Raw genomic sequence first — 27,634 nt, forward strand, 5'->3', positions numbered from 1 at the left:
GTGACACCGACACCGGGAAGAAAAAAAAAAAAAAAAAAACGACAGCTGTCTACTTCCGCGCATGCGCAGAATGCCAGCGACGGTTGAGCTACCAAACTGGTCAAACAGCGGCTGTGAAAATGGTAGGTAACCAAAATAAACACAAAGCCAGGCGCAGCTTCTGCTGCTGATAAATGCTGAGCCGTGCCGCCGGTGTTTTGTGATTAAAGTCAAAGCAGTATCGCGTTTTGTTGAAGTCTCCAGCTCGGGTTTTTCTCAGTTAGCCGCTCCTGTAGCGAAGGTCAGCTGGTGATATTTTGAGCGATGCTAGCTGTTAGCACCTAAAAACAGCACACCTCGAGCTGTCCGAGACAAATCCCGCAACATCTGTGCGGGACACGCTCTTATTCTGCGTTATTAACACGGCGTTAGTGTCGCAGAGAGGGGTTGTTTTTTTTTTGAAGCTCACTCAGCTAACCTTAAGGAGGTAAGTTAGGAGCTGGCGGTGTGTCGGCAATGCTAACTTTCTCCATTTGTCCCCTCGGTGAAGTGATCTGTAAACCAATACTGCAGTTTACTTTGTGTTCTTTGTACTAGTTTGGAAGTGTCATTCTGTAAAGCGGTGTTAACTGTTGGAAGACACTGCAGAGTATCAGGATGTATATGTAGGGCAGCAATAATATTGTATCAAATTAGTTACTTAACAGTAAAGATCAACAAGAGTCCTGGTCATTTTTCAAACAAAAATGCCAGACATCCACTGGTTAATGTTCACGTTCATTGTACTCTGTGTACCTTTAAAGACCATAACATTTTTGGAGACCTTTTTGAGAAGTCAAGAATATGTTTTTTTTTTGTCATAGCGAATGACTCGCCCATTACTATAGATACAGTCGTGTACAAAAAACACAAATTTCCATGAGTATGACACCCGTTGTTATTAAACTACCCAATGTCACGGTTTATAGAGGGTTTTCATGTGACATATTGGTCACGTCATTTTGTGTCTCGCGCCCATTCTGAATTATGATGCGGTGGCCGCTGTGATACGCTACATGCATTTGGCGAACAATTGCAGAAGCTTCAACGTCGATGTGAAGAAGCCTCATGGCACCATGGCGCTGAGAGAGATCCGCCGGTACCAGAAATCCACTGCTACCAGAATTTTATTTTATTCGGCAATAAAATTATATAAGAATATATAAAAATACCGCCGAGGATAACACAAGAACGCTTCCAATACGGATGCTTCTTTGCATTGTGGTCCCCAAGCACCGAGCTGCTGATCCGCAAGCTGCCCTGGTGAGAGAAATCGCTCAGGACTTCAAGACGACCTCTGCTTTCAGAGCTCCGCTGTGATGCTCTGCAGGAGGCCGGCGAGGCTGACTTGGTCGGCAGATTCCTAGTTCACAATATCGCAGTGTGACACTGTCGGCCAGTTCGTTATATCACCACTAAATTCACTATCTGGTATAAGATACGGATCCACTGAACCAACTGCTACACATCTATCACGATAAATAGCTTTATCTCGAGGATTTAAAGCATCGTAATAACTGTACATTCTCTCCATTTTTCTATCACGCGCCAGCCTCTTTGTAATCCAGAATGGAGATGGCACCTGTCCTGCAGCAAATCGGTCACGTGATTGAAAACCCTCTATACACAACACCGAAACCTAAGTTTGGAGTTTGAAATTCATCAACTGCTTCCTGCACAGCTTCAACACTGTGTTGTCACTCTTATCTTGCCATAATCGTGGTAGCTCCTTAATGGATGCCATACGATCATGGCGGTTTGTTATTGGATACTATACAAAGTGCTGGAGTACGGTATCGTATCAATACCCATTTCAAAAGAAATATTCTGTTCTGACATGTCAGTGTTTGCTGCTATGATGTTAATGAGCATTATATTTAGTATTCTTGGGCTTTTCCGAAGCCTGTGCATTTTAAAATGCAATAAGTGAATACATGGAAAAACTACTCTCCCACCTCCACCAAGATCCAGGCTTTCAACAGCTTCCTGGATGCAGTTATCCGAAGTGTATCTGTATTCGGTGAAAGCGTGGAAGTTGTTGTACATTCACTTTTCTCAGCGGTGACATTTATATCTCTGGATACTCCGCCTTTGAGATTGGAAGATGCCTGGGAAGAGCTTATGGAATCATCATGTGACTGGGTAGAGGTGTTTTGGTGATGCCGATGTCTTTGCAAAAGGAAGGTCCAGGGGCCTGTACTACGAAGCGGGGTTAACTTACTCAGATGTAACCCAGGGTCAACCTCTTAAACCGGGGTTGACAAAACCTGGTTTCCTCAAGTGGTGTTAATCGGTACTACGACGCTGAATAAGATGTTGATTTGTTGAACCTGTGTTAACCTAATTGGAGTTTGTGCGCGTTCACATAAAAGGGGCGGGTTGCAGCGTACGTCACCATTTTTCAGTGATGGCGCAGTCACCTTACTTTACCAAAGAAGAATGCACGATTATTATGCGGAGCTACGAGGAATTTAAATTAATGTTAAGGGGGAAATCAAACACATCGTCTGCCAATAAAGCAAGACAGGCTTGTTGGCAACGTATTGCTGATTGGGTAAATGCGTACGTACAATTCAATTGTTCCCCAAATCTGTTACAGATGATTAACCTGTGGAATGTCTAATATGTGTAAAAAATGACCTTCTTTCATTAATTACGCCCAGATGCAACACGATTCAGAAGTGGGCATAGGCCTACTAATAAATGTTAGGTTAATTTAATGTTTCCTAAATAGGCTACCTTGACTGTATGATTGCTATTCCTAATCCTGTCAGTATTTCAGATGCAATAGCAGTGCCAAACGCACCTGGCAGCAGGTGAAGAAGAAATATAAAAACATCCTTCAGAACGGTAGGTTTATATTCATAGCTTGATAAGCCCCACTTCGCCTAATTAATGGACATGCATTAGACCTATTTTGATATTAGTAATTACCCGCGATTGCATAAAACCCTTCTTTGATTTGCATTGTGGATAAATGGCCAGGGAAAACGACAAATGCATCCAACAGTTTAGATAGAGCAAGTACTACCTTGCGAATCATACGACATACAGTATTCTTGCTCAGATGTTCAGCATCACTGATGGAATACATAAATTGTCCACTGGCAAAATAGGCACAAGGCACATTATCTGCTCGATTGTCGGGGCATTGCTACACTGTAAAAAATGACTTGTTTTTACAGGAAAACGCTGGCAGCTGTGGTTACCGGGGAATTCCTGTAAAACATACAGCAGCACAGTAGATAACATTACAGACATAATATGTATATGAATTTACAGTGATTGAACCACGGCTGACTCACATTAAAGGAACTGTTAAATCTACAAACGAGCTCTCTTTTTTTGTACATTTAACTGCTGTATTTTTTACAGGAATTCCCTGGTAACCACAGCTGCCAGTGTTTTCCTGTAAAAACAACAGTCTTTTTTTTTTTACAGTGTACGATGGGTGATGTTACAGACTTCTGGCCCGATCAGCTGACAAAGATAACGAATTCCCTCTGCCGAAAATCTATATCTTTCATAGAGAATATCATCCGGGTATGTCAGCGGATTCTGGCGGTCTTTAAAAGCCCTCGCCCTGCGAAGAGAGCCCCTCACAATTTGTGCCCCAATATCAAACGGATCATCCAGATAGGCCGGCATTGTCTTCGGAGTGATTGACAGTGGATGGATGGTACTTATAAAGGGAGTGGTTAAGCGAAAACCTCAAGCTAACCGAGAACATAACCTGCTCGGAGCAGGTTTGGCACACAGCATAAATTGCCATGGCAGCATACCTCGATCAAAACCTGTCCACCTTTCGTAGTACGGGTTAACCGGGAAGTTACTCCACACATCATCAACTTACTCCCAAAGTTACCCTGATAAGCCAGTAACCCCGCTTCGTAGTACAGACCCCAGGTCTTTAGGATCCCTGTGTTTTGTTTTGTTTTTTTATTTTGTTGTTGGGATTTTTTTCTGCCACAGTTAGCCATACAGCAAAGACTGTCCATGAACCAGTGACTAGCACAACAGCCATAACTATTACTCCAGTAGCCAGGGTGTTGTTTTTTTTTTTTTTTGTTTTTGTTTTTTTTTTTTTGTTTTTTTTTTTAAATAAATAGCAAATAAATCTTTAGGATTCCAAGAATGTGTCTCAGTTTTGAACACTTTCGCTACCTGTGTCACTCATTGGTTTAATTAATGAATAAAACATCAATACAATTGCAGTTTACTGCATTTGTTTCTGCTTGGAGGAATGCAGAAGGCAGAGTTTGGTGGCTTAGCTGTCTGCTTCATAGACACATGCTTATCAAAGGTTGTCCCCCAAAAAGTTGGGCAGCGTAGTGCTGTTTCACTGTCACCTCTGCAGCCTATTTTTTCAAAACAGGAAGAGTGAACAAGTCCTCAAAATAGGAAGAATACGTGTTGGATTTGAAACAGTTTCACATCTTCTGTCATTAGTTGTTGGAATTAATTAGTAAAACATAGACATTTTTTTAAAAGTATTATCTACTGTCATCTCCCTGTTGTAAATTGAGCATTCACCTGCTGCATTACCAGGGTCATAGACTCATCCTGATTGATTATCAGAGTAATTAATGATCATCATGAAATGACAGCATAGTTGATCAGTAGAAAAATAATTGGCAAATTATTTTATAATCAGTTATCATTAACAAAAATACCAAACCTGCGTCTTCTAAAAAGTGAAGATTTCTTTTTTATACTTCCCATCATTGCAAATGGAACATGTTTGGATTCAAGGGTGCAAAATAGTCATTTAAAACATCACCTTTGGCTTTGGGAGACTTTGTGATATTTCGCAGAAGACATGTATACGCTGCATCCAGAAAGTATTCACAGCGCTTCACTTTTTCCACATTTTATTTTACAGCTTCACTCCAACTTCTTCTTTTCCCTCAAACCTCTATACACAGTGCTCCATAATGACAATATGAAGAGGTTTTTTGAGACTTCTGCAAATGTGTGTGTATGTATATATATATATATATATATATATATGCCTTTGTCATGAAGCTCAAAATTGACCTCAGGTGCCTCCTGTTTCCACTGCTCATCCTTGAGATGTTACTTAATTGGAGTCCACCTGTGTTAAATTCAGTTGATTGGACATGATTTGGAAAGACACACACCTGTCTACATATAAGGTCCCACAGTTGACAGTGCATGTCAGGACACAAACCAAGCATGAAGTCAAAGGAATTATCTGTAGACCTCCGGGAGAGGATTGTCTTGTGGCATCAATCCGGGGAAGGGTACAGAAATATTTCTGCTGCTTTGAAGGTCCTGATGAGCACAGTGGCCTCCATCATACATAAATGGAAGAAGTTCAGATCCACCAGGACTCTTCCTAGAGCTGGTCGCCTGTCTAAACTGAGCAATTGGGGGAAAAGGGCTTTAGTGAGGGAGTTGACCACAAACCCGATGGTCACTCTGTCAAAGCTCCAGCATTCCTCTGTGGAGAGAGGAGAACCTTCCAGAAGAACAACCATCTCTGCAGCAATCCACCAATCAGGCCTGCCTTGAGGAATGGCCAGATGGGAGCTGGATGAAAACCTGCTCCAGAGCGCTCTTGACCTCAGATGGGGGCAACGGTTCATCTTTCAGCAGGCCAGTGACCCTAAGCACACAGCCAAGATGTCAAAGGAGTGGCTTCAGGACAACTCTGTGAATGTCCTTGAGTGGCCCAGCCAGAGCCCAGACCTGAACCCGATTGAACATCTCTGGAGAGATCTGAAAATGGCTGTGCACCAACGCTTCCCATCCAACCTGTTGGAGCTTGAGAGGTGCTGCAAAGAGGAATGGACAAAACTGTCCAAAAATAGCTGCACCAAACATGTGGCATCATACTCAAGTACACTTGAGGCTGTAATTGCTGCCAAACGTGCATGAACAAAGCGTTGTGCAAAGGGTGTGAATACTTATGTACATGTGATTTCTTATTTATTTTTTAAATAAATTTGCAAAAATATAAAAAAAAAATACTTTTTCATGTTGTCATTATGGGGTGTTGTGGGTAGAATTTTGAAGGGGAAAACATGAATTTACTCCATTTTTGAATAAGGCTATAACATAACAAAATGTGGAAAAAAAGTGAAGTGGTGTGAACACTTTGAGTATAAGTAATTAATTCTTTTAAAAATGTAAACTTTACATAACAGTCAAGACTATTAAACTTAGCCCTTGTTGGAATTTTGTACACTTTGTTTTTTTAACTTATGCATATATTATTTTTCTGTGTTTCATCTTGAAGTGAAAAGTGCACATATTTTCTGTTTCCTGTCCTATAAATTAGAGAAAGTAGCAAATTGTCATGTTAAAAAGGTCAGAATGTCATCCATTTCCTGATCTAAAAACGGTTCAGTCGATTGTCATGCCTTGTTCTGTAATTGTCTGTTGCTCGTCTGCTTGACTAACTTTCTGATGCACTTGTTTGTTTTTTATGGTGTCAAAGTAATGCCGTCATGTTTTCACCGTTGCATCATTCTTTCATACATATTGTGATGTTTTGATTTTTGCGGAGAGAGCTAAGCCGTGCTGGGGGGGGGGGCGGTCAAATTAACACTCCAGACTCGCAGCACCTCGGGGTCCCGAGGACGGCATCAGTTTCAGTGCTCATGTTACATCTGTGAGTGTAGTTCAGCGAGGGGCCCTTCTGGGTATAGCATGTGATTTCACAGAACACCACCCATCAGAAAAGCTTGTTTTGCCTTCGGGCGGAACATATTTACCACAATGTCCGCGCGGCAGTGCGAGCGTCCCCCTGGCTCTCAAGTCTGTCTCGTCCTCATCACCGTCGCCTGAATGCCTGTAGACACGTGTGTGTCATTGTGTGTTCTCGTCTGCATTTCCGTTTGCGTTTGCGTGCTGCTGTCTGTCCTCTCTGAACTGATTACACCTGTACCTGACAGTCCGTGTCCCGTACTCCTGCAGCATAAGCTAAAGTCTTCACAGCGGGACAAGGTACGGCAGTTCATGTCCTTCACACAAGCTGGAGAAAAGACAGCCGTGTACTGCCTGACGCAAAATGACTGGAAACTAGAAGTTGCGACAGATAACTACTTCCAGAATCCAGATCTCTACTCTAAGGAATCTATGAAAACAACAGTCGACAGGAAAAAACTGGAGCAGCTCTACAATCGCTACAGAGGTAAGCAGGAGTTTGTGTTGTAGATTTTGACCAGAGAGTTTTCTGAAATGTTTCCACAGTATCTTTAGAGAGATTATACTTTGTCTCTGGTTTAGTGTTGTAACAATTAGATTGATTAGAAAAAAATCTAATCATCTATTTGGATAACTGATTAACTAGTTTTCAAGGAAAAATGTCAAAACCTCACACATTATGGATTCTCGCCGCTTCTCTCATTGGAGTCACGTCTGGGAGCGTGCACAGGGGCCGCATCCACGGCACCACAGAACCGAATTGGGTCTTGGATGGCAGCCACCCAGGCAGAGAACCGGTCCATCACCACATCTCTAAAATAGCAATCTCTCTGTCACAGCCAGGCGAGGCGTGGGCGCCCCCTTGGCCTTCTCCGGCCATTGGGGTCCTCTTCACTCAAACACCTGTGGGTTGGATTGTTCACAGAATGTTTGGAATCAGTGTTAATTAAACTTTACTGACAAAGTGCAGTTATTGTAAAAGTAATCAACATTGAAAATAGGTTTTTTATTGTTGTTTTAACTCCAGTCTGTTTTTGTTGTTGTTTGTTTGTTTGTTTGTTTTTAGCGGGATTTAAAAAAAAAATCTAGAAAAATAGCAATTCAGATGCACATCTCTGAATCTGATTTCTTCTTTGGAGTTAGTTCTATGAAATATCAAGAGAGACACTGGAGGGCACGTAGGTCATACAATTTTTATATCTTTATGTATTTATGTGTTTGAAACACTGCAGGATGAAGCATTTGGCCACTGATGGGGTTATGTATCCTAATACATGCTCTTATACTTTTTTTTTTTTTTTTTTTTGTAAAGAAACTGGAAAAAAAAATGTATGAAGGAGGTTTTTTTTGGAAAAATTTCTGGAGACATTTTGTTGTTGAAAAAGAATGAACCCATTAAGTTTGGTTTTTGATCAAGATCTGCCTGAGGATCCAGGATCAAATTCAAAAACTAAAGCATGAAAATTCAGTGAGGTATGTCTTCTGTAATACATACCAATTCTAAGGTAGAACTCTACAAGTGCTAAGGTATATCTAAATAAAGTAGAATAGAAGAGTAGAGTCACTTTATTGCCTGGTCTTGTGAACCAGGGATGGTAGGTACACCATACATAAAATGTCTACCATCCTATAGGATGATCGGTATGTATCTTGAATGGGGAATCTGGTGGATTTCAGTACATCTTGGGTCTGGTGGAGCCACATATATGGGTTGAATGTTTTTGTTCAGACGTCATCATCCTCTTTGTTTGTTGTTTAAGAACGTCAGGACGCCGTTAGCTCACTGACGAGTGCTACTGTAGTCTATGCTTGCATTATAATGTGTTACTGAATGTGATGCGTGTGATTCTGACAGATCCCCAGGATGAGAATAAGATCGGTATTGACGGGATCCAGCAGTTTTGTGATGACCTCTCACTGGATCCTGCCAGCATCTCCGTCTTGGTTGTCGCCTGGAAATTTCGTGCTGCCACTCAGTGCGAGTTCACCAAGAAGGAGTTTCTGGACGGAATGACAGAACTGGGGTGAGCAATCTTCCACACAGAATTGATTAATTCATCAACAGACAACTAGTCATCCTTGAGTTTGAAAAGGTGTGTTAAAGTTGTTCATTTAATATTAAATAAATAAAAAAGGCTAACTGACTTGTTGCTGCACTTTGAACATTAGCATTTTCTTCTTTTATGTCATTTTTAAATGCACTCTTCTTTCATTTGGGAACAGTTTGAACAAAAGTTATTTGACATTGTTGTCTTGTTATATTTTGTGTGCAGTGATCTAATAATCAGAGTGATCAGTAATAATAGTGAAGTGCAGCTGCAGACACAAACAGAGCGCCTGAAGTGTGTTGTGGTTGTGTTTGTGCGGCACTGTGGAGGGAAGACTTTCTATATTTATCCTCGCCGGCCCCCTTGAGTATTTTGTGCCGGGTGGAATGTCTGAATGAAACAGCTGCAGTGTTTTTGACTTGTGAAGTTTGCGTATCATCCACAGCGTCATCGTGTTTACATCTGGCGGGGTTGTTTGTGTGGAGCGCTTTGTTGATTTGTGTTCTCTCTGTAGGTGTGACAGCCCAGAGAAACTAAAGGCCCTTTTGCCAAGATTAGAGCAGGAGCTCAAAGACAGCGGCAAGTTCAAAGACTTTTACCAGTTCACCTTTAATTTTGCTAAAAATCCCGGACAGAAGGGTCTTGGTAAGCAGAGACGTCAATAAAGGGAATTCAGTGTCTGTTCCGCCAACGTGTTTGACTTTCATCTTCTCTCTGCAGACTTGGAGATGGCTGTAGCCTACTGGAATCTGGTTCTGTCAGGGCGTTTTAAGTTCCTTGATCTTTGGAATAGATTCTTATTGGTGAGTCAAGAAAATGAAGTCTGTTTCAAACTTGTGTCTGAAAGGGCTGATAATTGGCACAGCTTAAGTGGGGGGGGGGGAAACCCCAGAACTACCTGGTTCCTGGAGCCAGTTTATTTGGTCACATTCTTTTGGCTAGCATTCATGATGCTCAGTTATGATTTCCTGCATTTGTTTGTTTGTTTGACAGCATAGAAATAGATCAGTGTTTTCCCATAGAATCCCCCCCCCCCCCAAGGTCCAGTGGTACTCATGTGGGGCGGGGGGTGCATTGTGAGGTGCAGAACACAGAAAAACGTGACAGGCCCAGAAGTGTAACAGCTAAAGTGATGCGCCCGTTGTTTACATAATCTTACCATAGTCCTGCAAAGTTTTATCATTGGTTAAAAAAGATAGATTTCACTGAAAAATCATACATATGTATCATTTTTCCAGCAATATATCCAAAGATGTGGATCAGTCAGTTTGAGCATCACTAACCTCCCCACCATCATCTGCATGGGTGCAAACAATATACATGGGTATAACTAAAATTTAATATGGATATTTGTTGTCAGAATTCCTCCCAGTCATCACTCGCAGATCTCAGGATGCAGGGGCACCCACTTAAAAAAAAAAAAAAAAAAAAAAAACTTTAATCCTAGGTCAGGACAAATGTGGCCCGTGGGCTATAAATTAGTAGCCTTGATTCGGGCACTGTACATCTGTCACAAATAAAAACCATCACGCAGAACACAAAAAAGCATCCCCCTTTTTTATGACACTTTTTTATCATACAGTTTTTCATTGTTTCATTGGCGTTACAAAAAAGTATTTCTGTCCTGGCAGGCCTATAATACTGTAGGGATAACGCTGTCTGATACCTGCATTTACATGGTGTTGATCTAAAAGTCCACATATTCAAAGGCGTAGGTTCGTGCATTTGCAGCTTTGCGAGGCAGACGTAAACAAAATATTGCAACAGATGAAAACAAAATATTGCAACAGATGAGAGAGAGAGAGACAGACAGAGAGAGAGTGATGGTTCTACAGGGTATTTATTTTTTTAAAGCTTCTTCAAAGTTTTACAAAGAATCATGTTTTCAGACCAAGTGAAAATCATTAAGATGCATTCAGCGGTGATCGCTGCCACGTTTGTTAGCAGGAAAATACTAACAATGCAATTCCCATCTGTGTGTTTTAGGGTTATCAGAAAAATTGTTAGATACCAATCAATTCTAAAAATTAATATCAGATTGGATGCTCATTTGCAACAGTATTGATACCAACAGCACCTTTTTCGCCTCCTCCAATTAACACACAACTTTCGAACAGCACCTCTGAAGACAGGCAGGCGCACGGCCCCTCCCCACAGTCGTTTAACTGTCGTTAAATTTCAAGCACCAAAAAAAAAAAAATTGATTTGAAACAACTGATGCACCAGCACTTTGTACCACCTGGCTAAGACATAAAGTCAGAAAGAACCAGATGTGATGCAACATTACTTTACTGGTAACTTACTGGATTGCGAACATTCTGCTGCCGAAAACTGCAGTGTTTCAGCAAACTAGTAGTAACTGTAAAAGAAGTTAGCATTTGAGAGGCTAATCAACATCAGAAACATCGGCACTGTTACTTGAACTTGCTGTTATGGATCAGCTTCCGCTGTCTACCTTTTTGTTTGACATTCATCCGTGGCGGTTGCTGGGTTAGCCGGTTACTCCGATGGGATGACATCAGAGAAGTTTTAAATATAGAAAAAAAAGATTTGACATTTAGGTGAGTGAAACCGTGTCCAGAAATGTGTTCACCAGCACTTGTTTGTTGCAGGAGCACCATAAACGATCCATCCCAAAGGACACATGGAACTTATTGTTGGATTTTGGTAACATGATCGCCGATGACATGTCAAACTATGATGAAGAAGGTGAGTTCGGTGAAACGCTGTTGATTGATCCAGTGTACTTTAGTTGTAACATGTAAATCCATGATTTTAATGATGTCTGTGTTTTGTTTTTTGTTTGTTTTTCCTCTTAGGCGCATGGCCGGTGCTTATAGATGATTTTGTGGAATTTGCACGACCAATCGTGATGGGATCAAAACGTAAAACTCTTTAAATCAAACCCCAGCTATGGAGAGCCCAAACATTGTTTCTTTTACGGTGACTTCATAGTTTTGTTTTTAAGACTTCTACAAAAAAAGGAAAAAGATGAGTGAAAGTTGTAGACTGTGGCGAGATAACGGAAGCACTTGAAGCTGTCAGGAAACCACCTTTCAGGGAACTGTCTAAAATCAATGAGAACTGGCCACATTTTCGTCCTCGTTAGACCGAGGCACGAGACGGACATTGCCAGGATGGACTCCGCCTCTCTTGACGGAACATTAGCATCATGGACACAGCCTTCCTGGTTTGTTTTTTTGCTCCAGGAGAAGCGCTGCCTGCCGCGCCGCTGTGGACTGGTCGGCGTGGATGCACGCAGCACTGAGAGGAGGCTCGCTGGCCCTGTGTACTCTTTAAACAGACTGGAGAAGAGAAAACATTGTCTTTTTAAGGTTGATTGTTTCTTAGTCGGCTTTGTTTTGTTGTCTGAAGCTCGGAGTGAGCGCGCCGCGTTCCCTCGTGTCTGGCTCTAACTTTGAGACGTGCTAACGACACCAGCACCTACAGAACTGTTGCAGTTTTTACTGTAAATAATGTATCTATTGGGACAGTTTACAAAGAGAGCTATATGAAGAATAATATAAATATGTTCAATTTCTAAATGCAAAAAGATGATTCTTTTATGTCGAATAAGTGTTGGGGTCCCTTAACAGGATGCCTCGATCCTATGAACGGTATGCTGTCGGTATAGATGTTAAGTGGATCTGTCAAGTGATGGAATCAGTGAGCTTCTCATCGAGAGCATGTTCAGCACATTTTAGTACCTCTTGCTGGTTTCACAAATAAATCTTCATGAAAGTAACGGCAGTGCCATAAGAGGTTCTGTTTTCACCCGTGTGTTTGTTGGTTTGTTAGCAGCATTTCTCAAATACCTATGAAGTGATTTGCACGAAGCATGAGTGAGAAGTTTATGTCGGACTACGAGAACCCTACCAGCTATGACAGCTGGCCACGTGTCACCTTTCTCTGTGCGTGATCCAGCGCAGAGCCTGCAGGAGATATCAGGGTGGGCAGTGAGGGCTGAGACAGCGCAGGTTTCCCTGGAAACCGATCACCTCAGCAGGTGGTTTTACTGATGAATCCTGATCATCTGTGAAGTCATCTGCTGAGGTGATCATTCACGAGGAAAACCTACATCCACTTGGCCCTTCATGGCACACTACTGCCCATCCCTGACATAGAGGGTTGCTTCCTGTGAGGTGGTAATGGATCAGTTGTCTGCTAGGGTGGTTGCCATGTAAGACCTGGGAGAGTTCTGTGATGTGGTGGACGCAACAACAGCACATTCTCCCAGATCTGCTTCAACTTAAAACCTTCATATTTGGAGTGTAAGAGGACTTCTTAGTTAAGTCACGTTAACGTGACCTATTTCCTTGAACCCTTTGGAAAGGGTTGAGGCTATACTGCAGTAGGTCAGGTTAGAGCCTAACCCTTGTCCTCAGCACATCCATCTCTCTGATGAGCTTGTTTAAGAGCAGACAGACACCTGAATGAGCTAATCACCTTTTGGTGGCACAAGGAGAGGTGCAGGTCAGGGAGTCCCTGATGACCAGGGTTGGCAACCATTGCTCCACACCACAAAACCAACCTGGCAGAAAACTGGTCCATCCCCACTTGTCAAAAGTAACCATCTATCTGATACAGCCAAGTGTATCCTTGGCCGTCTCCAGCCGTGATGGGTCATGCCCGGAGAAATGAGCCACATGGTCAAAATGACAGAGTTAATGTTCCCAACCTACGCAAGCGATACTACGCATCTGAATCTGCAGTACATTCACATTAATCCTTAATTTAAATTAATTAATTGGACAGTGATTTTTTTTTTTTTTTTTTTTAACCAAACAAAATGTTTGGGCTTGAAAAATGTTTATAAATAGAATCCATTTTCACAAAATGCAGTGAAAAATGTTGGGTTTGGAGCCAGGAAATGTTTAAAGCCATTTTTTGGGGGGGGGTCATGGGGTATTTTAAGCTTTGGCTGTGGTATGCACTCTGAGTGCCCTCTTAGTTTGAAGATTTTGATTTGTGTTATCGTAGAATAGGATATTGTTGGAATGGCTTTTTTATTCAAAATGTTCCTCTGTCCTGTCATCAGTACCAAATTTTTCTTTGGAACTCATTTCTGAAAAAGTGAAAAAAGCAAAAGAGTTTCTCAGATGAATCAATGCCAAACATGGTAATCAGGAACAATTATAATGAAAAGTCTGTTAATATTACATGACATGTAGTGTGTGTGTGTGTGTGTATGAACGTGTGTTATTTATGGTGATGCAAAGTCTTTAGTGAAACTTTGGACACCAAAGGCTTCCAAATCAGGATGACAGGTTACATATGTTTGTTTGCTTGTTTTCATTTTTTTCAGTGTTGCTGCAGGTTCTGAAAGTTGATTACATCATGTGCATAGTCTTAGAATATTGTTAATTTAAGAAAGGTAAATAAAGCATGACTTTGTCAATAATCATATGTAGTTACAAAGTACTTTATGAGCCAACACTGGAGAGATATGAAAAGGTACAACCTGCTGATCACAGTCTACATTTGAACAAGAACTAATTCTCAATGATAAATCGTGTTTTAAGTCCTGGTCACAGTTACAGTGCATCCAGAAAGCATTCACAGAGCTTCACTCTTTCCACATTTTGTTATGTTCCAGCCTTATTCCAAAATGGAGTAAATTCATTTTTCCCTCAAAATTCTACTCACAACACCCCATAATGACAACATGAAAAGGGTTTTTTTTTTTTCCTTCCAAATTGAAAATAAAAACTAAGAAATCACATGTATTCACACCCTTTGCTCAATATTTTCTTGATGCACCTTTGGCAGCAATTACAGCCGCAAGTCTACTTGAATATGATGCCACAAGCTTGGTGCACCTATCTTTGGGCAGTTTTGCCCATTCCTCTTTGCAGCACCTCTCAAGCTCCAGCAGGTTGGCTGGGTAGTGCTGGTGCACAGCCATTTTCAGATCTTTCCAGAGATGTTCAATCGAATTCAGGTCTGGGCTCTGGCTGGGCCACTCAAGGACATTCACAGAGTTGTCCTGAAGCCACTGCTTTGATATCTTGGCTGTGTGCTTTGGGTCAGTGTCCTGCTGAAAGATGAACCGTCACCTCAGTCTGAGGTCAAGAGCGCTCTGCAGCAGATTTTCATCCAGGAAGTCTCTGTACATTGCTGCATTCATCTTTCCCTCAATCCTGACTAGACTCCCAGTTCCTGCTGCTGAAAAACATCCCCACAGCATGATGCTGCCACCACCATGCTTCACTGTAGGGATGGTGCCTGGTTTCCTCCAAACATGACACCTGGCATTCACAACAAAGAGTTCAATCTTTGTCTCATCAGACCAGAGAATTTTGTTTCTCATGGTCTGAGAGTCCTTCAGGTGCCTTTTGGAAAATTCCAGCCAGGCTGTCATGTGCCTTTTACTAAGGAGTGGCTTCCGTCTGGCCACTTTACCATACAGGCCTGATTGGTGAATTGCTGCAGAGATGGTTGTCCCTCTGGAAAGATCTCTCTCCACAAAGGAATGCTGTAGCTCTGACAGAGTGACTATGGGGTTCTAGGTCACCTCGCTGACTAAGGTCCCTTCTCCCCCAGTTGCTCAGTTTAGATAGCTTTAGGAAGCTTCTTGGTGGAGCCAAACTTCTTCCTTTTACAGATCATGGAGGTCACTGTGCTCATTGGGGCCTTCAAAGCAGCAGAAATGTTTCTGTACCCTTCCTCAGATTTGTGCCTCAAGACAATACTGTCTAGGAGGTCTACAGACAATTCCTTTGACTTCTTGCTTGGTTTGTGCTCTGACATGTACTGTCAACTGTGGGACCTTATATGTAGACAGGCGTGTGCCTTTCCAAATCATGTCCAATCAACTGAATTTATCCCAGGTGGACTCCAGTTAAGCTTCAGAAACATCTCAAGGATGATCAGTGGAAATGGGAGCCATCTGAGCTCAATTTTGAGTTTCATGGCAAAGGCTGTGAATACTTACGTACATGTGATTTCTTAGTTTTTAAATTGTCAAAAATCTCAAAACTTTTGCACAATTTTGGAATAAGGCTGCAACGTAACAAAATGTAGAAAAAGAAGTGCTGTATATACTATAGCTCATCTCAACCTGCTCCCAACGCTCACTATAGATCATGATGTCATCTGTTTTTGGAGACTCTTGTCTTGTGATAGTAGCAAAGCGGGCCTGCTCAACTCCAGAAACCAAAGTACTTCAAGTGCAAGTTAAAAGGACTGTCAATATAATGTGAAGAACCACACTCTCAAGCTTATTCTCATGTTTTGTTTTGTTCTTTACTTTATTGGACCATGTCCACTACACAAATGTGTTTTGACCCTAAGCTATTATCAGTTTTGTTCAGTCATATTTTTTGGCTGGGGGGGTTGACATTTTACTTTTTAATTTCTCTGGAAGTAAAACAAGGACTATGAGGTGTACAGATGACATTTTGATCTGTCTTGAGAGTCGGATGCACGTTGAGATTAGCCTGGAGAGGGGGAGGTGCACTCTGGAGAGAAGGGGAATGAAATTGAGAGCAAAGCAAACAAGTGAACTAAACAATAGCGCAAATGGGTATGTGCAAGAGTGGAAGGGAGAGTTTACAAGACTGTAGTGAGACCAGCTATGTCAGGGGTGGCCAAGTTCGGTCCCCCATTTCATCCCCATCCAATGAAAGGCTCATTAAAAGTCTGCTAACGAGTCTTTCATTGGATTCAGGTGTGTTGGAGCAGGGAGACAACTAAGAGTGTCAGGAAGGTGGCTCTCAGGGACCGAACTTGGCCACCCCTGAGCTATGTTGTGCAGCTTAGAGATGGTAGCACTAACAAAAAAGTCAGGAGGCAGAGCTGAAGATGCTGCCATTTTGGGGGGGGCGTGATGATATGGATGGACAGCATTAGGAATGAATAAATCAGGGACAGCACAGGTAGAGTGGATTGGAGACAAAGTCAGAGAGGTGAGATTGAGACGTTTTGGACGTGCAGAGGAGGGAGCCAGTGTATATCGGGAGAAGGATGATAAGAATGGGGTCACCAGGCAGGAGGAGAAGAGGGAGGCCAAAGAGGGGGTTTTTGGATGTGATGAGGGAGGACAGGCAGAAGGAGTTTCTGGACGGAATGACAGAACTGGGGTGAGCAATCTTCCACACAGAATTGATTAATTCATCGACAGACAACTAGTCATCCTTGAGTTTGAAAAGGTGTGTTAAAGTTGTTCATTTAATATTAAATAAATAAAAGGCAAACTGACTTGTTGCTGCACTTTGAACATTAGCATTTTCTTCTTTTATGTCATTTTTAAATGCACTCTTCTTTCATTTGGGAACAGTTTGAACAAAACAAGTTATTTGACATAGTTGTTATATATACAAAATTTGACAGTAAATCCTTACATCACGAGACAAACCTTTGTGTACCTGTTTTGTAGACGGGTAAAAAGCGCACCTGTGGATCTACTGCCCATTTAAGTACTGTAGCTCCGCCTCTCAGTGAAGGCAGAAAGGTGACACTTGGACAGCTTTGTTATTGACCCTGACGGCAGTTGCTTCTTTTCACCTTCACGGTGCAGTGTGTAGTTGAGGCTTTAGCGTAGGAGTCGTTCCTGCACACAAAAGGAAGGAGGGATGGAAGAACCCACTGCTGCTGTTCCATGTAACAGTATCAGTAACAGGTAAGATTGATGGTGATGCGTTATGTCTTTGTCTCTTTTATCTCACTATGGGCTGGATGTCAATTTGCTTTTGCAAACATTTTCCAACGCTGCCTGAGAGCATCTTGATGTAGATGCATCCTTGTTCTTATCTCTGTCATCAGCTCAGTGTTTGCACTTTAGATTTTACTGTCACTTTTGAAAGAGGCTTTAAGTAATATTCTCTTCAAAGTAAATTGCCTGCATGGAAAATAAAAATTATAAGTCCCACTCAAAAGTAATTTGAAGCTGAATTGAAATCCGACTTGGTCATTCGAGCTCCGAGCAACAGAAACCTAATCCAGTGGCGTCTGTCTTTGGGAATATGCCAGAAAAGGGAAAGAGGAAGAAGGTCCCAGACCTTGAGGCCAGTCGGTGTCGATGCTTATCACTGGATTTCACAGCATGTTGGTAAGAGTCCAGTACTCTAGTACTCCTCCTGGACAGGACACCAGTCCAATGCAGGTTACTTCCTCAGCCAAGGCTTGTACCTATTTGCGACTGAGTGGACTCGACCAATGTAGATGAAGTGTCTTGTCCAAGAACACAGACAGGTAGCATGACTGGAACGCAAACCAAGATCTACCTATCGGTAGTCCAATTCCTTATTCCACTGAGCTACCCACTCGGGTGCCACATGTTGTTGCTTTTTGAATTGTTACTCTGCTGTGTCTGGGTTTGTCCCAGTAGGACCGACCCTTATGGGTTTGAGAGATGTCATGATTTTGAATCCTACACGGAGATGATGGAGGAGTATGCCACCATCCTCAACAGAAGGTCCATGAGATGGTCCAAGCTCCTTCATGGGAAACCCCTTATAGAGAAAAACATGACAGGTACAATGAACACATTCAGAGTCACATTCAAAATATTTTTGTTTTGCTTATCATTTGTACTTGTGCACAGTGAAGAGGTTTGTACGTAAAGGTGTGCCCAATGAGCTCCGTGCAAAGATCTGGATGGCAGTTAGTGGTGCTCAGGAAAGGCTAGAGAAGAACCCTGGTTACTACGTGTCTCTGCTGGCCATGCAACACGACATGAAGGTTGAGGAGACCATTCGTACAGGTGAGACCGGCTGCCTCTACTGCACTTGTGCTCATGTACACATGGCACAATCCTCCTTATGTTTGTTTGGTAGACTTGCATCGGACATTTCCTGACAACGTCCTCTTCCAGGCCAAAGCACAACCAGGCCTGCAGAGGGCGCTGTGCAACGTGCTGCTGGCCTACGGACACCATAATAAAACAGTCGGCTACTGTCAGGTAAACACACATTCCTTCTATGTAACCATCTGTTTATCAAAAAAAAAAAAAAAAACGACCAGTTTATTCTCGACCTGTTCAAATTCATCTTTACGACTTTCTCCTCACATAACTTTCTGTGCTGCCTTCAGTAATCCCCCAGACTCCCCCAATAAAGCAAAACTGCACATTTCAGAGGCCTTTTATTGTGGCCAGCCTAAGGCACACTTGTGCAATAATCATGCTGACTAATCAGCATCTTGATATGCCACACCTGTGAGGTGACACAGATTTAGACAGATTTGTGAGACATATTTGAGAGAAATAGATCTTTTGTGAGTATAGAAAATGTTTTAGATCTTTGAGTTCAGTTCATGAAAAATGGGAGCAAAAAACAAAAGTGTTGCATTTGTATTTTATGTACAATGACAATAAAGGCACTTCTTCTTCTTCTACTTCTTTTCCATTTACCCGTCTTGTTGTGATGGCCTGTCTGAAATGTATAATTATTTCTAAATGTAGACATTCATTCATGAAAACCAAGTAATTTCAATTTGGAAGAGATGTATACATTTCTGTGAGCCACAAACAGCACTGTCACAACCCCAAAACACACAGTGCACAAACTAAGCACAAACTAAGTGATACCGTTTAGTTTTTTTTTGTTGTTTTTTTAAGTAGCGTACATTTTCACATGAAAATGCTGGTGTTCCTAATACACATGCAGCATTGCTGTGTATGCGGAGTTAACGCATCACTTTATGGGTAAGGCTCATCAGTAGAATTTTTAATATCTTCTGATTAACTTATTCCATCATCCAGCTGTCTTAGTTGCAACATCATGTTGTAGCCGTGTTCCATTAAAAGCTCATTAATATTTAGCTGTATGTATTTGTTTTTATCTGTTTACACGCTATTTGTTGTAGGGTATGAACTTCATTGCAGGCTACCTCATCATCATCACCAAAGATGAAGAAATATCTTTCTGGCTCCTGGATGCGCTGTTGGGGCGAGTTCTCCCAGGTAAAAACTTCTGTTGGATCATTTCGTCATATGAATTTCATGTTTGTGTGACAGTTTAGTTTGTGACTTTACTCCCTTAAACCAGCAACAACAACTAGAACTATTATTGATGTATTTGTACCACACATTTAAGAAAACCAACTTCAAACTGCTTTACAACAAATAAATCATAAAGCCATTAACCTGTTAATGCCCAGATTTGTTTTTATAAGTGGAAAAAGTTGCATACCTTTGAGATTGTTTTATTGTGAGTATAAAATGACAGTTATACACTTCGTCAACAATTGTTGCCAGTGGGGCAAAACGGGTTAAGGCACATGAATTTCAAATAGAATGTTACATCAGTCGTAAACAAGGCGTCAGTCATGCTGCAACTGATGCCATGACTATTTTTTTATGAAGTATAGATGTAGCCAAGCTTTAATTTAGTCACAGCTATAAAGAACTCTATCATTGCAAGTAATGGTAGTGAACCCAGATTTGAGCCTTGTGGCACTCCACTTGAACGTTATTCTTCACAGCATTTCTGTTCTAAAATCAGTTTAAAACTGTCATTGTACAACACAAGCAGAAGTGTATTCCTCTTAATGCGTATTCCGACAGATTACTACACCATGGCCATGCTGGGCCTGAAGACTGACCAGGAGGTTCTTGGTGAACTGGTGAAGGTGAAAGCCCCTGCAGTAGGTCAGCTCATGGACCAGTATCCTGGTGTGTGGACCCTGGTGGTAACACGTTGGTTCATCTGCCTCTATGTTGACATACTTCCCATCGAGGTGTGTTGTAGATGCAATACATGTATGTTCATCTTATTATGGATACAGTAAACACTTAGTGGCCGTGACGACATACTGAACCAAAGTCTTTCTCTCTGTACTTGCAGACAGTTCTAAGGATCTGGGACTGTCTTTTCTACGAAGGTTCTAAAGTACTTTTCCGTGTAGCTTTGACTCTTGTACTTCACCACCAGCCCGCAATCCTGAGAAGCCGATCATTGTGCGACGTGTGCGAGTGCTTCAAACAGATTACCTGTGGAACTTTCACTTTGGACTGCCACACCTTCATGCAGGTACGAAAGGTGAACAAAGTCAGTGCAACACATATAGGCCCTTTGTGGCACTAATTTGTGGAACCCATGAAAAGTTTGTGCCCCAGCCACACGTTCTGTATATTCTGGGTTTCGTCTCCCGTTTTGTTGTATATTTGAGTGTTCAGTTCACATTATGAGGACAAGCTGTTAAATAGACGGGTTGTGCATGTGTCTCATGATTCAGCTTGTTTATGCTTCATTTTACAGAAAATCTTTACACAACCTGGAAACCTGTCCAGGGCAACTATTGACAAACTGAGGGAGAGATGCAGACGACGAATCCAGGAGGAAGAATCTGGACAGCTGTGAGGTTTTTAATTCAAAACAGCTGTTTGTTCTAAGAAAAACTCATGCACTGAACTAATAACTTAATGGACATGAGAGTTTCTGAATACTTCCATTTTGAGTGTATCAATTTACCCTCTAATTCAAGTCATTTACCTTTACATTTCCTATAACTCCCCAAAAATCATGACCTTGGGTCATCTTCAAGGCTCTCTCTGCCCCTTAAATTCAGCTGTCCACTTCTGCACTGTAGATATGGAGGGAGCTTCATCCCCTAATGTAGCAACCATGTCCACATGAATGTCCTTGGGCTTTAACCCCTTCTTATGCAGGTACTTAATCACACCGCGATGCCAGAGTTTGTCCATTTTTGCCGTTTCCCTCTACCACGAACTTTCAAACTTGGCTATGAACCACAAACTACCTCACAACCTGGAAGAAAATAAGTCATCAGAAGAGTTGAACTTAATGCATGCCAAGTTTTATTTAAATGGCATTTCTCCTTCTGGGTGAGCCTTAGAACTTTTCAGCCTACCCTCGTATGCTTAAATTCATTAGGCCCCAGTTTTCCGTTTTTCTTATATATATACAAAAAAATAAAATAAAATTCAGCCCATTTTCTTCAACCTTTGGCAAAATTACTCCAGAATCAGATCGCTGCCAAATATCTGTCTGACCATGACCATTGAGTCATCTTGTCCACAAACACCAGTGAAACTATACCTGCTCTTGCCCCGTCACTGTCATGCAGGGTAAAGATCTGAGTGCAACACAAATCCTGCACAGAGCCATCAAACTGAAATTCAGATTCAGAATGTCATTCATTGCAATGTTCTTTCATGCACTTTTTGTGGAGGTGATGGTCTAGTGGTTAAGCATTGGGCTTGAGACCAGAGGATCCTCAGTTTAAATCCCAACCTGACCAGAAAATCACTAATGGCCCTTGGGCGAGGTCCTTAATCCCCTATTGCTCCCAGTGTGTAGTGGGCGCCTTGCATGGCAGCACTGACATCAGGGTGCATGTGAGGCATTACTATAAAGCACTTTTGAGCATCTGATGCAGATGGAAAAGCGATATGTAAATGCAGTCTAGTTACTATTTTGTCAATTTCAATTTAATAGTACCAAATCACAAGGCTGCCTCAGCAAGCACAGAAGCAACAGTGGTAAGGAAAAACTCCCTCTGATGATAGAGGAAGAAACCTCAAGCAGACCAGACTCAAAGGGGTGACCCACTGCTTTGATCATACTACGAAAAAGGTCAAAGATGAACAGGTTGAACTGCTGATGCATGAACAAAAAAAGAAGTCAAACTTTAATTTCTTTTTACTGACAATCAAAATAGAAATGAAAGTGAAATCACATTTTATTGAGGAAAAGGAATCTGTACCATCACAAACAAAACATTTAGTCACAATAGCAGGTTTAATGAGAACCATTCCAGACTGTGCGAGAGGATGAATGAGTACATTTGCAGCATTAGTTTTACGTCTATCTTGATGTGGTACAACTGGGAAGGCACTGATTAAGCCTGATGGTATTTTGTTTTGTTCAAACCCTTTGATAGACTGTATATTTTCACACTGTATATTTTTAGTAATTAAAATCCTCAAAAATGACTTTTTTTTTGGGGGGGGGGGGGGGGGGGGCAAGTACATACAGTAAGAACTGTTGTATATTCCTGCTGTTTACCGTGATGACCTGAGCACATCCATCCTCACATTTTTCTTAATTTCATGATTTAAATCATCTGAATATTGTAACAACAGCATCTGAATGCATCACTAGTCTGAAGAGGAAGAAAATGAAAAAAAGCTTCATATTTCCTTTGTAAAACTGTCAAGATGCTGTTCTTCATGCCAAATGAGTCAAGGAGCACATATGGCGAAAAGTGTCAGAGCTTTGCATCTCAGACAGTTACTAATCAACATGATTATTCCCTTTACAGTAACAGGCAGCTCCTTTGACCTCTAAACTGGCCACCAAAAAACACACGGCAAGAAATGCAAAAGAGCATCCCTCAAAAGCACAGAAATAAATATTAAATGCAATGCCTGGTGTCAAACCGAACACTAAAGAAGGTAGAGTTTGTCTTTTAATTACAATTCAAAGTATTTATTAAACCAAAACAAGAGGTAAGTCTATTCAGAAAGCGCATGTCAACCTCAAACAGAAGCTACCAAGTGAAAACATCAGTTTCTAGCGTTAAGATGGAGTCACACTGAGGGGGGGGAGCTTTACAGAAGAGGACCAGAGAGGGGCGGGGTCTAAGTCCTGAAAAACAGTGGTTAAGGGTGTAATTGTGTGTTCTGATCTCAGAGACGAGCAACTGACAGTCTCATATGGTCTGGTAGCCGGCGTGGCTCCTCTTCCTGCCGATGAGATACGCCAAAAGCACGATGACGACAAGCCCCGCCAAGGCGGCTCCGACGACGATCGGGATCAACATGTCATCTTCATCCAGCTGGCACTCCTCAGCTGAGACAGAGAGAGGAGGACATGTTCAGGATTCAGGAGAAAGAGCAACACACTTGTTCCACAAAGCTCGTGTGTACCTGATCCAAACTGATCCCCCGTCACACCGAATGGCTGAACCTGCAACTCAAAGGTGCTGACGGAGAAGTCCGGGGTCACACGCAGAGTTTGTGCTGTCCGGCACATGTACGAGTGGCCCAGTGTGCCCCGCAAGTAATCCAGACTGTTATTATGTTCTGTGAAGTGCTCTGAGGGGACAGTCAGAAAAATAAGGTGTTAGTTTAAAAAAAAAAAAAAAAAAACACCTCAATAAATAATAAAAATGAGATTTTTCCCCTGTTTGCAGGATTAATCCAAAACTAATCTGTTTTCAGAAGCACTTATTGAGAAGGTCAACCCTTTTTTACACTGATAAGTCAACTATGCATTAAAGGCGATTTAAATAAAATTAAGGAATATAAACTATTAAAAGGAACAGAAAACTGTTTAACAAAATGTAACAGATGATTTTGGACTTTTGTCACAATAACCATTTTGGAAGTAATACCATCTCTAAAAACATTACTGTCACATTAAGACAGTTTTACAAAGCTGAATACAAGTACACCCTTTCAAAGAGTAATTAAGTTTTAATTCTGAAGTATATTCAGACACTAGAATATAGAAAAAAATATATATACACATCAGTGGCCTAAATAACTAAACAAAATGGACACTGACTCGGACAAAATTTGAAAGGAAAAAAAAAAAACTGCTTGACAGAGCAGAGTTTTGTTCACATTAATGTGAAAACACTCAATTGGCTTAAACCCAAAATGTTTCCACAATAGCGGCGCAGTGGAATGTGGCTTTGAAACAGATCATCTGGATTTAGTCTTTAAAACTTTATGGCTGGAATTATGGAGTCTACACGACACCTGCTACACTGTTGCTGTCTGTGTGTGCACATGTACCAGAGCCCCCCCCCCCCCCGCCAATGGGGAAACGCAACGCTTCATGTACAGTAGATAATACTGCATTAGAAGCACAGAGAAAAGTGCCAGCATGTTTTTATACACACACTTCTGATCATTCAGCTCAGATACTGTGAAATACTGCAGTGCACCATTTTAGTGAAAATACAGTTCATTGGGTCATTTTTGTGTAAACAAACATGCATGTAAACATTGTAGTGAAAATGCAGTTCATTGTGGTGTCATTTTGTGTAAACAGGTAGTATCTGTCTCAAGACAGCTATCAAAATTTTGTCCATAGCTCCTGTGATGTTTATATAGTAAGTAATCAGACAGCCCAAAGCAACAGTACGACATGTACTCTCATAAGGGCCCTTCTAATCTTTAGCGGCTTTCCATAAAATATCTTAAACACCTCTTAATGACACAGTGGGTAGTATTCTGTTGCACGTCTCCACGCTGAGGTCAGACTGAGATCACTGGTTATTTAACAGACACCAAGTAGGAAACAATGAACTAGTCAGAAGATGAAGTTTCTCACTTGTCATGTTTGGCCACAGTGCTGACAAAGACACTCCACTCAGACGGTATTTACCAGATGTAACATTCTGCAGAAAACAAATCAACTTTGTAAGTCATCACCAAGTAGAGACAACAGCCAGCTATTAATTTCAGGCTCAGGCTGCCACCTAGTGGCCATTTCACCACTCAATGACAAAGCCATTCACAGATGTGCAAAGAGTCACTTGCCAGTGTGAAGAAGAAGGTCAGGTTAGTTTTCGGTGTGTCCGATGTGAGCAGCAAGGAGGTGCTGTCTGGGTTACATGATCCAGAGCTGTTTGTATGACTGGGCTGAAGGTTCACAACCTGCACAGCCTAAATGAACACTCAAGGTGTCAGAGAGTACATAACCATTATGGTTTGATGTAGCTGCTCACAAAACTACTTAAGACAACATTTGTAAATACTTTAAGCCTTGCAACAACATAAAAAAAAAAGTCTTAACATGATGCAAAATTTGTCAGGGTGTGTCGTGTCTCCTTTGAAGGAGCAGCACTGGCAGGTTTATCTGAACGCTTCTTCTGCACGAGTAAGATCTGTTACAGAAACACCTGCTTATCTCACTACATTTGGCAGGAAGGCAGACTAGTTAAAGGCCGGCATTACGGTATTTGTGTGATATGCAGGAAGTCGTTAGAAACAGAACCTGTTCTGTGTACCTTGGTCTGGGAGCTGGTGCTGTAGGAGACATTCAGTTGGAGGCCCATATATGCCAGTAGACACACAGTTCCACTGCTGTTCCTGACGGTGTAGTTTCCCCTCTCCGGCGTGCCTGGGTCCTTGTGTGGTGGGGCAGGGGTTTGGGTAGGAGTGGGCGGAGCAACCGTGGCAAAACTCTGCTGGAGCGTGGCAGCTGTTTGGAAACAAGTGTTTCATTAAGTCAAGAGGCCTGTCTATAGAGGATTAGTACATCATGACATTTGCTTTTGTTTAGACACCACTTCTTCGCAGCATGACTGTTACTGCAGTAATTCCGGTCATACAAATAATTTTAAATGATGAAAAATGTCAGCACAGTCAAAGCTTCGATCCTGAAGTTTTGACAAGCTTGCTTTTGTGATGCAGATCTTTACACTACACTGTAAATTCCAAAATAATGCCATGAACATATACATTTAACCTTTGACCTTGAAGTTCATTTTTAAATACTGCAGTATTGACATTTCTGGGCCGAACTCTGGTTTTAAATAAGCTACAGCACTAAACAAATACATGTTCCATGCAATTTTATTTATACAGACCTACTTTCTCAGAAAGAAAGTTAAAACTGAAATTTGAGAAAGATGAGATGCAAGTAAAATTAAACAGCAGCTTCAGTCCTTGCGCCCCCCCCCAAAAAAAACAATCAATACTAGTGCATGTGCACCAGCTCAGATAACAGGTGTCAATGTGAAAGTGGGCACAGCGCACTGACATGCAGATGATGTGTGCAGTGTTCAGTAAACTAGATGTGTTCCACCCAGTATGCGAACCAAACTCAGGATAATTTGCACTCCCAAAACTGGCCTTCACTTCTGGAAGAGCACATTGTAACAAGGTTCTAAACCCAGATGTCTCAGCTGCCTTGGATTAGCATTCAGGCTTAATTTTTCTGAAATGCGTACAAAGTTTTGAAACTTGAGCAGTACTCCCACTTTCAGACCATGACTTGTACACATCTGCACAACTTGCACAATAGCAGAATTCTGATGTGGTCCAGGTTCAATAACGTTACAAGATGAACTGCAGCTGTTTTTAAAGACAAAAGATGAGGAAAGTTGGTTACCGATTTATTCGGTAACTAGTTATATCTTGTAAATCAAATGAGACCTCGCTCATCACCATCAACAACACCTTCTGACTTGATTTTTTTAGTGGCAATAAAATATATACATTGAATTGACACAATAAAGCTTCCAAAAAAACATTGTTGTCGTCAGGGTTAAAAAAGGAGAACACAAGTGTTTTAAACAAGTGATTTAACATTAAATTAAGAAAAGAAGCCCTCATCAAAGTGATGTATTTCTACACATTGTTGTAGCAAATAATTGATTTACTTTGTTTTTTTCCCCAAATGGTGATGCAAGCATCAAATTTGGCACAAATACACCTTAGACATTACCCTTTTGAAAAGTTAGGGCGTCCAATTAATTTTTCAATAGGCAGCCAGGTATTTAAGAATTACACAGGGGTCAAAATTAAAAGATGCTCCAATCTTATTAGAAACTATACCACATTTGTCTGATCAGAGATTCCAAAAAGCTACAGTTTGGACTATATTTGACAATGTTATGGAGTTATGGGGTAAAAACAGCAAGAATGGTGACAAAGGTCAATTTCAGTTTGTACAAGGGTCAACAGTTAAAATTGCTCTATTTTTTTTTTGGAAAATAGAAAGCAAGTTATTGGTTATTAGGGTTTTAAAAAGGAATAGTTTGGATCACGTGTCATGCTTAGTTATGTTACCAGGTGACATGTCACATGCCATAAAATCCAATGTCAGCATTGTTTAACCTTTACTTTGCAGACAAAGCACTCAGTCAAAACTAGTCCATTTTTAATCCTATTAGCTCAACCAGTAATTTGCACCACTTTTTTTTTTAACCAAAATAGGAGCAACTTTAACTTTTGACCCCTGTACAAACTGAAA

At 41.4% G+C, this 27,634-nt stretch overlaps 3 protein-coding genes across 4 annotated transcripts in view; 2 read left to right on the plus strand and 1 right to left on the minus strand.

Annotated features, from left to right (window-relative positions):
- On the plus strand, positions 1 to 19,736 carry dcun1d2a (DCN1, defective in cullin neddylation 1, domain containing 2a). Its single transcript, XM_034186336.1, has 8 exons — positions 1 to 122; positions 6,961 to 7,177; positions 8,546 to 8,714; positions 9,253 to 9,383; positions 9,459 to 9,541; positions 11,351 to 11,447; positions 11,558 to 11,739; positions 19,727 to 19,736. The coding sequence occupies exons 1-7, from the start codon at positions 120 to 122 to the stop codon at positions 11,635 to 11,637; spliced, it is 780 nt and encodes a 259-aa protein (XP_034042227.1). The 5' UTR covers positions 1 to 119; the 3' UTR covers positions 11,638 to 11,739; positions 19,727 to 19,736.
- On the plus strand, positions 16,875 to 21,178 carry LOC117524536 (growth hormone-regulated TBC protein 1-A-like). The gene is made up of 8 exons (XM_034186335.1): positions 16,875 to 17,358; positions 18,067 to 18,212; positions 18,283 to 18,441; positions 18,515 to 18,639; positions 19,545 to 19,641; positions 20,245 to 20,417; positions 20,525 to 20,710; positions 20,939 to 21,178. The coding sequence occupies exons 1-8, from the start codon at positions 17,312 to 17,314 to the stop codon at positions 21,038 to 21,040; spliced, it is 1,035 nt and encodes a 344-aa protein (XP_034042226.1). The 5' UTR covers positions 16,875 to 17,311; the 3' UTR covers positions 21,041 to 21,178.
- Positions 20,687 to 27,634, minus strand: part of lamp1b (lysosomal associated membrane protein 1b) — a 7,669-nt gene continuing 721 nt past the window's right edge. The window contains exons 2-7 of one of the 2 annotated variants that reach the window (XM_034186338.1): positions 25,665 to 25,858; positions 25,195 to 25,320; positions 24,986 to 25,052; positions 23,572 to 23,739; positions 23,351 to 23,494; positions 20,687 to 20,700 (exon numbers count right to left, since the gene is read on the minus strand). In XM_034186338.1, coding sequence (XP_034042229.1) covers positions 23,355 to 23,494; positions 23,572 to 23,739; positions 24,986 to 25,052; positions 25,195 to 25,320; positions 25,665 to 25,858 — 695 coding nt within the window. In that variant the 3' untranslated portion in view covers positions 20,687 to 20,700; positions 23,351 to 23,354. Of the gene's footprint in view, positions 20,701 to 22,613; positions 23,495 to 23,571; positions 23,740 to 24,985; positions 25,053 to 25,194; positions 25,321 to 25,664; positions 25,859 to 27,634 lie in introns of those variants that run through there. The other variant, XM_034186337.1, reaches the window with a different exon arrangement.

This window comes from Thalassophryne amazonica, chromosome 14 (assembly GCF_902500255.1).
Source record: "Thalassophryne amazonica chromosome 14, fThaAma1.1, whole genome shotgun sequence".
Taxonomy (NCBI): domain Eukaryota; kingdom Metazoa; phylum Chordata; class Actinopteri; order Batrachoidiformes; family Batrachoididae; genus Thalassophryne; species Thalassophryne amazonica.